General features: G+C 33.6%; 1 protein-coding gene across 1 annotated transcript in view; it reads left to right on the forward strand.

Moving 5' to 3' along the window:
- Nucleotides 1-12,788, forward strand: part of LRPPRC (leucine rich pentatricopeptide repeat containing) — a 95,534-nt gene that overhangs the window by 32,168 nt on the left and 50,578 nt on the right. Inside the window, exons 15-23 of the mRNA XM_019748633.3 lie at nt 4,886-4,913; nt 6,755-6,812; nt 7,892-7,998; nt 8,204-8,281; nt 8,629-8,673; nt 9,022-9,126; nt 10,126-10,256; nt 10,961-11,046; nt 12,469-12,676. Coding sequence (XP_019604192.3) covers nt 4,886-4,913; nt 6,755-6,812; nt 7,892-7,998; nt 8,204-8,281; nt 8,629-8,673; nt 9,022-9,126; nt 10,126-10,256; nt 10,961-11,046; nt 12,469-12,676 — 846 coding nt within the window. The remainder of the gene's footprint in view (nt 1-4,885; nt 4,914-6,754; nt 6,813-7,891; nt 7,999-8,203; nt 8,282-8,628; nt 8,674-9,021; nt 9,127-10,125; nt 10,257-10,960; nt 11,047-12,468; nt 12,677-12,788) is intronic.

Consider the following 12,788-nt stretch of genomic DNA (forward strand, 5'->3'; position numbering starts at 1 on the left):
AAAAACCAACACTATTTTCGTCATCTTTTTAGAGTGGCAAATTAGTATTTCTGTAAGTTGATAAGCTGAAGAAATGAGGTTACCAATCAAGTGTGATGCCTTCCTAGATTTTTCCAAATTATAAGTTAAATTGTCCGTTAACATATAGAGAAAGTCAGCCATAGAAATATAAATTCAGTACTGCTTAGTTAGGGTGAGATTGTTCAAGTTTATTAGGGAATTTTTGCTTTTAAACTTTTTCAAAAAATAAGGCTATTTTTAAGAGTATATTTTAAAGGGCATTTAGAGCTGACTGATAAAGTTAGTAAGTTCTTAGACCAAATCTAGGGCAAGAAGATGTCTAGTTACGAGTAAGGCTTTCTTTCCTCTTAACAATAGCACTGGCTGAACAGAGTTCAAATGGGAAGGAGGGCAGTAACATTTTATATATTACCGAAAACTCTACCACCAGAAATACTGAGTCACTTCTAAGAGGCAACCTGTCACTCAAGCTAGTTCAAAACTTGGCTGGCAATATAACATATCAAAAAGAGAAATGTTTCAGAATTTCCGTGGAGGCATGTAAGTCTTTGTAGTCCACAGAAAAAGAGTTCTGTGATCTAAGGAGGGGTGTTCTGACCATGTGGCAACAGCCTGAACTTGGCCAGTGGGAGTCTGAACCGTTGAAGTGGTGCTGCTTTTCATGTGTTGAAAGACAATCAAGTTTCTGATGCTAGTGCTATTGAAAGTTGCTAAATTAGATGCCAGACATTAAAATTCTCTTTTCAGTCAGACAGTGAGGTTCTCATTTGTGGGTTTTACAGGGCGAGGGGAAGTGCCTTATGAACTATGAGTTGTGAGTGCCCAGAAAATACTAGCTCTTAGTGTGTGCCAGGGGCCAGGATTGCAAGATAATAAGTAAAATCAAGGATGGATAGGAAACTTTGTGCCCTCTGGTTGTTCATAGTTGGAGACCAGAAAGTAAGAAAGCAACTGCAAGCTACTCTTGATAAGTAGGAATGTATAGAGGCGAAGGTACTCTCTTTCAGCCAAGGTTAGGGGCGGGATGGGTCAGGGCTACACGTGCAGAGAAGGTGCTGCGCTCAGCAGTGTCTACAGGAAGGGAAGGCATTCCAGGCAAAGGCATGAGCCTGAGAGAACTGCGTTTGGGGACCTCAGGGTAGGCTATAAATGGCAGCTCAGGAAAGCATGAAACAATGGCAAGAAATAAAGCCAAAATGGTAGCCTGGGGTTCTTCTTGAATCATCTCATTCTAAGTTATTAGGTTTGGACCATGAGCCATAGTTTTTGAGCCATTGCAAGTTTACATAATGAAGATAACTTGACAGTGGACATTTGAAGTGGGGAGACAAGGGTAAGAGCAGATGGGTGACATCTATCAGGTAAGGACGACATGAATAGATGAGCAACATTTTTGGGGGGTCTTTTGAGGTGCCTGTGGAACTTTAGATGAAGATGCTTAGCCTTTCTGAGTCCGTTTCCTCTTCTGTGAAAGAAGGAATTTAAATACCTACATGTACGATGGTCTTAATAATAATAATAATAATAATGCACTTGGAACCTAGTACAGAGGATTGCTTTTAAGGAGCAGTTGATAGAGAAAGAATTTCTGAAAGAGACTGAGTAGCATCACTGGAGTCTGGCCGATAATGATCAGCAGCAACACAAATCTAAAAACATAGTCAAAGGAGACCAAAAGTGTTAGGTGAATTTTGAGTCGAGATTAGTGGTAATTTTAGCCAGAATACAGTGGAGGTTTGGGGCCAGAAGCCAGATTGCAGTGGATTAGGGAGTGAACATGCAGTGAAAAAGTGTTAACTATTCTTTACAAAAGCTTACCTTGGAAAAGGTTCTGCGTGGCTGTTTTTTTTTTTTTTTTTTTAAACCTGTGTTATTTATCATGAAGCTTCACATTCAGGATAGTGCTTTTAGTTATCACTTGTTTTAAATATGTATACTATTTTGAAAGTTTATCAAGTTTATCTCCATGCCTTTCTAAGGTTCTTCAGGTGAGGTCTGAAGGCAACTTAATATCTTAGCAGTATTTTTTATTCTGTGTTGTTAATATTTTGATCAAAGATATGTCTAACATAGCTTTTCTTTAAAAGGAAACCCAGCTTATTAATGTTAAGAGTTGGAATAGAGATGCAAAATTTATACCAGAGATGGTGTTTATTTTTTATTAGAGAGGTTTCACACATTCACAAAATTAAAAGTCCTCATCACCTAGCTTCGAGTTAAGATTTTTGGCAATCTTGTTTCATCTGTTTCTTTCCCATCCACTCTCCTTTTTTCCCCTGAACTGTTTAAATTACAGATCTCTTGTTATCCTGGCTGTAACTACTTTAATGTACACATCAGAATTTGTTTTAAAGAAAACAATATAACCACTGTAGTATTATCACACTTGACAAAATTAACAGTACTTGAGAAGAAAAATTCACCAGATTCCCAAAAGAGTACATGATCTGGAAAAGGTGACAAATCACTGCAAGTCTTGCCACTTAATGTTGTACGCTTTGGGGCATTGGCCTCTCACTTCCTTGTAAACTAATTACCCAACAACCCGCTCTGACTCCCTCTCCCGTCCAACTCCTTAGGTGTAATAGTCATTTACAGGTTAAGAGTCCTTGGAATTAAAGCTGTTCCTGCCTAACCAAAAAAGATGCCTAATTTTTTTTATCAGTATAAATTTTTACTGTGTCTTATTCATCACTGCCCATTTTGCCCTCATGTCTTGAGTTCTCTTCTTTCACTTACTGTTTCTTTGTAAAAAATAAAATGAGAGAATCCTTTTTTTTTTTTTTTTTTTGCTTATGGAAATGTCAAGTAGTCAGAGGGGGCTTCTTTGTAATCAGTGGATAGCAGAGATGAAAACTCTCTTGTAATAGTTGAGAAATTGTTTTCTGCTACAGCCTAGAGATATGATTTTTAGGTCAGTTTACCATATCTTCTGTTAACGGATTTCTCAAAGAAATATTTTCCTAAATCAAACACTATGCTAAACACAGGACTTCATAAACATTTTTTTCCCCACCTATCAATAAGATTCTGTCTTCTTTTTCAAAACTTTTTCTTAATATGCTTCAGTGGGAGGGTTGATTTCATCATAAGGAAGAGGATTACAGAGAGGGGCATGAAACTTCGTATTTTTATTTTGAAATAGTTACAGAATCACAGTAACTTGCATATATAGGGCACAGAAAGTCTACCTACTCTCTATCCATTTTCCCCCAGTGATTGCATCTTACCTAATATAGTACATTGTCAAAACCAGTAATTGGACTTCGGTACAATGTATGTGTGTAGTTCTGACCCTATCACGTGTAGATTTGTGTAACCATCACCACAATAAAGATACAGAACTATTCCATCACTACAAATATCCCCCTGACACTACGCCACTGTGGTCATACTAGTCTCCCTCCACCATCCCTAACCCATGGGAACCACTAATTTGTTCTCAATTTCTATAATATAATTTTGTTATTTTACAAAGGTAATGTAAATGGACTCAAAGTGCATCATGTTTTAATATAGGCCTTTTTTCACTCAGCATTAATGCCCCTGAAATCCATCTAAGTTGTTGTGTCTACCAGTAGTTTTTATGTTTTTAAAGTAAAAATAACTCACTATACCGATAAGACTCACTTATCGGTATATCACTATACCGATATACATACATATATATGTATGTTTGAATTAAACATACAAAGCTTATAGACATTAAGTTTACAAAGCTTATAAGTAGTGTAAGACTTAGTGACTAGTGTTCATTGGTTATCCTGTTTTGTAAAGAGATTTTCATTTAAATAGGCAAAATTTGGGTGAGCTGTTCTGTTTTGCTTTCTTTGACAAAATTTCAGGTTTACACAAAGTTACAAGAATAGTACAGAGAACTCTTGTATCTCCATTTACTAACTTTTAGCCTTTTGCCACATTATCATCATTCATTCCCTCCATCTGTCTGTCAGCCTGTGTATACACGTACACATATATAGATACATAAAATTTATTTTTTCAGAGCTATTTAGGTTTCAGTTGAATAATGACCCTTTCCCTTAAATATATCAGTATGTAATTCCACAGAACAAGGATATTGTGTTACACAACCACAGCACAGTTGGCAAATTCAGGAAATTTAATATTGATGGAATATTTTTGTCTGATACAGTTTACGTTCCTATTTTATCAATTATTTTCTTTTTCCATATTTCCCCCATTCCTATACAGAATCCAGTTCAGCGATGAATATTAGTTGTCTTTTCTCTTTAATTTTCTCTAATCTGGAATAGTTCTTCAGCCTTTGTCTTTCTTTTATGACATTACCATTTTTGGAGAATATAGGCCAGATATTTTACAGAATGTTCCTCATGATGGTTCTCTACGATTAGCTTCAGGTTATACATCCTGGCTGGAATTCCACTGGAATGATATTGTGTCCTTGGGGAGTTACTAATAGATCTGAAATCTCAGAATGTCTTATCAGCAGCTCATTAGTGATCTTAATTTTAATCACCAGGTGAAGATGTTTTTCAGTATCTCCATTATATGGTTAGTGTTTTGACCACTACAAGTAATAAGCAGTCTGTATGCAGACACTTTGAGACCATGCAAATATTCTGTTCCATCGTCAAACTTGGACCCCAAGATTTAGGGATGATTCTTAATGATTCTTGCCGAAACTAACCTTTATTTTGAGGGTTCAAAGTAGGTGAGAATCAACCTTTCTAAATTACCTTCTCCTGAAAATTCAACTTGATTTTGGAAACATTTATTTTAAGATTTTGAACTGGATGCATTGCATATAATTGCTAGTATGTTTTAACTTAAAATGTTTTTTAAACCTCTGGGTTTATTTTTAATCTTTTGCTGCCCTCTGCAGGTGTGTGGATATAAATCTTTGGAGCAAGGTAAGTACTCCTTATATTGCAAAATCATAAGGTGATGTATAAAAAGCTATTAAAAGCAAAAGTTATAATAGCTGTACACATTTATGATGTATTATAAGTTAATGAATTTAGAATCTTGAAATTGGTAGTTTTAAAACTGCCTTCCTGGTGCATGAAATTTATTACTGAATCAATCCTTGATCTAGTCCTAAATTCTTCATAGGTTTTTAACTTTTCCAAAAGACAACTATTAAACATGATTTAAAAAATATATACATGTATATATGTTTGTGTAAGTGTATCTATATATGAATGCTATACAGACTAATTTTAAACTATTATTTCAAAGAAGTTAACTGCTTTTAAGCAGGAAGTACGATTATCCTTATGTTGAATTACAAGAAATGTTTGTAGCTTAATAAAATCACATTATTGATTAGAATTCTCATTTTAAATATTTTTAAAGATCTAAATTTCATTCAGTGTTTTTTTTAGTATTACACTGCCACTCAAACTGTAGTCAGTCACAATATATGGTTGAGATAGTTATATTTGGAAGTACTTTTTCAACTAGAAGATTTTTCATTGGTATATTCATTAAATGTGTCTTTGTTAAAAATTTGGTATTAAATTTGGCTGCCTTATATTTAATGTACGGCTATAATTTCTGATAGAATTTATTTTCTGTCTTCCACACGTCTTTGTTGGCTAAAAAGCAGTTTGTAGGTGAGGGTTGTTCTGCTTTGTTTTTGAACAGTTTCTACCCTAATTATCCTTTGAATCACTATTAACCGCAGCATGATTTTCATGGTGGAGTGAAGTGGGATATAGTTAAGTTTGCCTGATTTTCTGTATTAGCAAATAAATAGTAGTAAAAGTAACTGTAGTTTGAGTTGTTAACACTTATAATATGTACCAAGTGCTATTTTAAGAGCAAGTAAATTCTGTTGTAGGCTACACATAAGGTAGTTCATAATTCCTAAATCAGATCGCTTTGGAAAACAACTACTATGTTTCTATTCTTATTTTCTGCCCAAGGATATACCGGGAGTGCCAAAAATATATATACACATGACTTGTATTCATCTTTTGTTATCAGTATGTATTGATTATTACAATTTTAGTACAGTTTTTTTCCTTTCTTAAAACGTGTGTACATTTTTTTGGCACCCTCTGTATACAGTCAAACACTGTGTTCAGAAGTTACAAATCAACACTACAGATTTTGTAATCGTTTTCATCATGAAACACATATTTAGACTTTTAAATTAAAATTTTGCGGCAGAGTTAATGTTGAAGAATAAGTGTTGTGTATTCAATTGATAAGAATCCATAAGAACAAAATATTAGAACTTTTGACCACTTTTGTTTTGATGCCATTAAAATGACTGGAAAAAGATTAATGAAAAACTGAAGGAAAAAAAAAGTTATTTAGTGGTCCAGGATATTTTACTTAATTATTTCTGTAATACTTAATTTAAAAGGGAGAAACTGGTCCAATTTCAACATGACCAAAAGCAGTATGAGAAATAATATTGATAATTCCTATAAACTATTTCCTATTTATAACAATTCATTTAAAACAATATATCAACAAACCAGTTTAGAGGTTTTCTTAGTGACATTTCATAAAATATTGCAGTTTTCCTTCATGGGTTTGTTCTGTTTTTGTTTTTCAAAGACAAGCCTATTATATAAAAACGAAACAATCTCCTTGGCAGGTGGGGGTGGTGTTGAATTACTGTGATAAAGAATAATACCTTACTGGGGAGAGCCTTTATTATTTCAAGAATTCAATTTCAGATTGTATTTGTTCTTGTTTGCTTCTCTTGCTGCAATGCACGAATTTTCTGTCTTACCAGATAACAGAACTGTTATACAAGGATGGACGTTATTGCCAGGAGCCTCCAGGACCAACGGGTAGCGTTTCAATTTCGATGATTGTAACTTATCCACAAATCCATTCTTCTGTGTAATGATGGGCTAGAAGGATTACAGCAGTAAACATTTTCTTTTTGAAAGTGAAATTTGAAAACATTTGGTTATAAATCCTTATATTGAAAACCACAACATTTTAAGGTCTATGAAGTGTTTAGTTTTATCATAATTATTTTTTTAAACACAGGATTGGAAGGCTTTTTCTTTTTCAGATATTGAGGAAATGCTTCTTATAGCACCTATGGAAGTAGGTTTAAAAATCAGTAATCCTTAGTGTTTATGTGATTTTAATGTTTTGCAGGTATAGTTAATTTTAAACATATAAAGTAGTAAAGAGGTCTTAATAGATTTTTCCCCCACTTAAATATAATTTATTACACTATTTGACAAAAATGACTTTCATATAATGAGGCTTAGAATATATGATTTTCTGAGGAAGGTACCCTTCTTGAAAGTTCAAATTTTTTATCCTAGGTATTAACACATGGCCCTATACATTTTATGCTTGAATGCATAGGAAAATTACTGTTGTTACAAAACATTTTTGTTAATCTTGGTTTTTCATTGGTTAATAGGCAGCTCTCCACAGGATTACTGTATCTGCTTATTAAAATTATTTAACTTTCTATACTCAACGTTTAATAATGCTTTCTAATTTTGCATGTTTTGCTAAGTATTGCCCACAAAAAAAAATTAGTGTAGAAATGTGTGCAAGGCATTTATTTATTCTCACTACTGTGATTTGGACAGGAGAGGGGTAAGGCCTTGGGCAGGACCACTTCTGTCACAGAGTGGTGGAAAAAAATAGATTGAAGTAAGATTCAGTACTGAAAAGCTGTCACTCGGTCTGAAAATAATTAATATTCCTTTCACTCACCAGTTAGATATGTGCTCCCAAACCACATAATCTCTATGCCTCAGTGATCATTGTTGCCATTTCAGAGCCTCTCATCAGGGTGACATCTCACACCAAAATGATTTCTTATAAATTAATCTTGATAACATGACAGTCTCAGTAATTTTAGTGGAATGCTTTCTCTTGTTTTTTTTTTTTCCCACAGAAGCTGTTGGCTATTTTCTTTATAACTTGATTGACAGCATGAGTGACTCAGAGGTACAGGCCAAGGAGGAGCATTTGAGACAATACTTCCATCAGCTGAAGGAGATGGTACCGTTTCATTTTTTGCTATATAATGCCTGTCCTGCCTGACATGTATCTATTAGATGTGAAATTGCTGCTTTTAAGTACAACCAGACCACTTCTCAATGACATACACGAGTTGGAGACTTAAATTATGTCTGAGATAATTTCTGTTAGACAAATTTCAGTTGTCTAAAACTCAGGTTTTTATTTTCCTCCCTTCCCTTTGCAGAATGTAAAAATTCCTGAAAATATCTACAGAGGCATTCGTAATCTACTGGATAGCTACCACGTTCCTGAGTTGATTAAGGTGTGTGAGAAATAGTAATCAACTTTTTAAAATGCTTGATTTATATATGAAAGCATGTTAAAATTTTACTTAACTGTGATGCGTAGGCCAAAAAAAGTTTATTTAAATAAACAGCAATTAAAACAAAGCTTTTTCGTTGATTGTTGGTAAATACTGTTTGTATATTGAAGAATGCATTTAAAACATTTATTACAGTGGTTAATAAAGTATGAACAGAGTTTCTGGAAAATTTTGGAAGGATAGAAAAATAGCAGTAAAATGAGGCAAGACTTTCAAAATTTGCTTTTGACTTTTGCTAATATATTTTTCCATGTTTTTCCTAATTCTAATTTAAATCCCAATTTTAGGATGTTAATATGTTGGTTGAAAGAGAGAAGACAGACTCTCGAAAAGTAAGTAGATTTTTATGTAGATTCTACATGCTATAATAACTAAATTTAATGAGAATTCTACTTTGTGTCTTTATAAAATCAGTGGTTCGTAACATTTTGCCATCAGTATACCTCTAAGAAGCTGGTAAAAGCTATTCCCCATCTCAGAAAAATCAACATATCTTAGAAATTTGCAGATTCTCACGAGTTTCATAAACCCCTAGAGTCCATCCAAAGATCACCAGATTAATATCCATGATAGCATTTATGACATTTAAGAAAGATCAGTTTAAAGGGAAGAGTGATAATGGGTACATTCTCTTTTTGTAGTTAATTTCTTTTTTCTTTTCATTTCTGTAAACTATGCAGCTTACATCATCTGATTTGGAATCTACACTTGAAAAACTAAAAGCTGAAAATCAACCTATAAGAGATGTCCTAAAGCAACTCATAGTAACGCTTTGTTCAGAAGAGGTAACATTTATTTAAATATTTCGAATATGTTATGGTAAAAAATTCTTTATAAATATAAGCAAAGCCAAATACAATATTTATGATTTTCACAATTGATTATTATACGTCATGCCTGTGAAGAATGCAATTAAATGAAAGGTTAACTAATTTCAGCTACACCTTGAATGGCATGTTTTCGGGTAGCTGTAGTTTGTTTACAATAATCTGCAAAGTGAATGATAGTAACAGCTGTGATAGGTTTATCATACATGCCAAATGTCCTTTCAAGCCATGGCTCCGGTCTCTTATATCTAGATTGTCAAGCAACTGATACATGCAGTAGTCATTTGCAAGTCAAATATTACTAGGTTGTTAATGCAGGGATTGAAATTCCATTTTCCTGCTGGAAAAAAGCTCTTTCTGAGATAAAGGGTCTCTTGCCTTTTTTCAGCAGGCGTCCAGCTGTACTTTGTGTTTATTTTAGTGTGTGTCTGCAATTTGTGGCATATCACTAGACTTTTTCAGTTTCTAGTTCAATATGATTTAGTCTTACGCCTGTGATTTTAGGGAAGAAAATATAACTGACTTTAAGATTATAACATGGTACTGTTAAATTGTAAAATATTTCTTCACATTACTTGGATATTAAACTAGACTCAGATACTTTGCAATGATATATATTTGTGTGTATGGAAATTGGACTGTGAGTAGAGGCTGACCTGGTACATATTTAACCTGGAGGTCTTTTTTTACAATACGGTACCAAAGCTAAAATATCAAATTTGGCATACTCGCCTGTTTTGCATTACAGATAACAAATCTTTTAAACCCTACATATGTTATCTTACCTGCTTTTTGAAAGGTGAATAAAAATAACAAGGAGCAAGGTGAAATGAATAATGTGAATCCCTTTATTTCTGAAGTACTCTTAACTTTTTCTATACTTTGAACATTAAAACTAGAAATTTTATAGTTTCCTATATTTACTTCTTTCCTTTTCACTTCTGTCCTTTATTTTAGAACATGCAAAAAGCTCTTGAATTGAAAGCAAAATATGAATCGGACATGGCTGTTGGTGGCTATGCAGCTTTAATAAATTTGTGCTGTCGACATGATAATGCAGAAGATGCATTGAACCTGAAACAAGAATTGTGAGTACCTTGGCACTGAAACAAATCACCGACATTAATGCTGATATACCATCCTTGATGGATCATGATTGAACATTACTCTCTTATGTAATGTAATTTTTAAAAATTCTTTTTTGTCAGTGTTTTTGAAATTCCATAATATGGGACTCTGATTAATTATGCTTGCTTTCAGCAGAGTCTTTCAGTATAAGACATTCTATTCCTTAAAGCAAAGGGTGTTTTTCCCATTGATTATGCAACTGCGTATCACAGCAGGGGTGATGGTAAATAACTAAGGCTTGTTAAACAGTCTTTTTTCTATACTGTCGTGTACAAAATTCTCTGCATTGCTCAGGTATCTTTGTTTTTCCAATTCTGATAGATTTATCAAATAAAAATACGTCTCTGGGTATTTCAGTGTTCATGACAAAGTTAGAATCACCCAAAGTGCCATGAAAAGAGAGTTCCTTCATGCGTATCATGTGCAGATGGAGTGATGCAGTTTGTATGTAGTATTAGAGTTTTACTTCTTTGTCATTTTGCATATAATTACATGTGAATTTGTATGTGGCTTCAAAATAAACTTTAACTAAAATGTAGAAGCCATTGTTAATAATTCAGATCATCTGATGAGTTTTTGAAAAGTGATAAAATGGATACTGCATTTCTTTTGTCAGCTAATCGACTGTTAACATAATTAATATAAATGTGGCTTTAATTTTTAGTGACCGTTTAGATTCATCTGCTGTCCTTGACACCAACAAATATGTAGGCCTTGTAAAAGTATTGGGAAAACATGGCAAGCTCCAAGGTAAGCCTGGGTATATAAAGGAACTATGTGATGCAAGTATCTTGCCACTGGAATAACATGTGAATTGATATTAATGGTATATCATGTCCTGCAAAGTGCTTGAACACTTTGCATACAAATTTGCATGTGAATCCAACCAAAGCTGCATGGACAGTGTAGGCCATTAGTTTTAATGGATTGGCAAGCTTGTCATTTACATTTGCACAGCTCAGTGCTTTTTGCATTTCTGCAGCTAGTTTTTATTAGCATTGCTGTTTGGATTGAGTTTGAAGATCATGACTTATGGCACAATTTGCTTATATGCCTGCACTAATGGCTTTGTTTCTGCTTAAGAACGTCTGAAGGCTGAACATAAAACCTATACATGTAACCTTTATTTAAGAATGTGAGTTTTGCAGTAGTCTTTGTCTTAACTTTTAATAACATTAACAAAATGTATACTTTAATAAGTTTTATTTAGGAGTTTGCAGGGAAAGCCTAGATGATTATATAGTTGATGTGCATATTCTAATTTTTCTCATTATTGAGATGATGCTGAGCCTTACATAATTAATTACACTTGATAATATATTCTTACTGTTTACTTATTTCTTAACTTTCTCATTTGGGTTTTATTTTGAAATTTCCTTTTTAGCCTTCTCTCTTCCTTTTATTCCTAGAGAAGATTTAAAAAATATATTTTATAGTGAAAAATGTATGGATAGAGTATTCGATTTTTAACATTGAATTTTTTCCTACGAAGTATACCTAACGCAGAAAACTCTTTATAAGGATTATCCTGCTTTTTTAAAATCACTTTTTGTAAAGCGGTCAAAACATTTTTCCTGTGCAATAATTAAGAACAACATTATAAAAATGCACTTATTTCATATCCTAAAATGTTTGTTTCTGCCTTCCTAATGAAGCTTAATGAATCTAATGTATTAACATGCAGTCTTTTGGAAAGCTTTCATTGGCTCTGCTTGGCTAATTAGTATCGACATAGCAAACAGGCCCTATCGGTATCAGACCATTAGTCTGGCTGTATATACAGTGTAAACACATCTTTATTATCTGGCTTCCTGACAAGCCATCTGCTGAAGAAACAATGGTGTGATTTAGCAGATGTTAGCTCTGAACGATAAAAGCATCCATTTAGGAGGATCTTACAGCTATAGGGCAGACCGTACAGGGTTATGTGGTGCAGAGTGGGCACACAGTCCCTATCTATAATTTGTAGTCAAAGTTGCAGGGAAATGATAAAACCATGCTATTGTGGATTTATAATTGTAGTCTCGTTTAGACATGCAAGTAGTAATTAACTTGAAATCGGCATTATACACTAGAATTTACATTCCTGCTGGGCTTGAAATGCTGTTTTAATAGCAGTTTGTTTTCCCTACATGAAATTACCTAAGGGTCTTTTGTGTTCCTTCATTGTAGATGCTATTAACATTCTAAAGGAAATGAAAGAGAAGGATGTCCTTATCAAAGATACAACAGTCTTGTCCTTTTTTCACATCCTAAATGGCGCAGCTTTAAGAGGTGAAACTGAAACAGTAAAACAGTTGCATGAAGCCATCGTGACTCTAGGGTTAACGAAACCATCCACCACCATAAGTTCCCCATTGGTCACTCTATATCTGGAAAAGTAAGTTAATTGAATTTCAAATTTTAAATGTTGGCATTAAAAGAATGAGTCTAATCATTTGGAGATAATATTTTGTAAATACTCTGTGGTGCTGTGAAAGCCTTGAAGGTTG

This window comes from Rhinolophus sinicus, chromosome 2, assembly GCF_057876585.1.
Source record: "Rhinolophus sinicus isolate RSI-liver-muscle chromosome 2, RSI-T2T, whole genome shotgun sequence".
NCBI classification, from domain to species: Eukaryota; Metazoa; Chordata; class Mammalia; order Chiroptera; family Rhinolophidae; genus Rhinolophus; species Rhinolophus sinicus.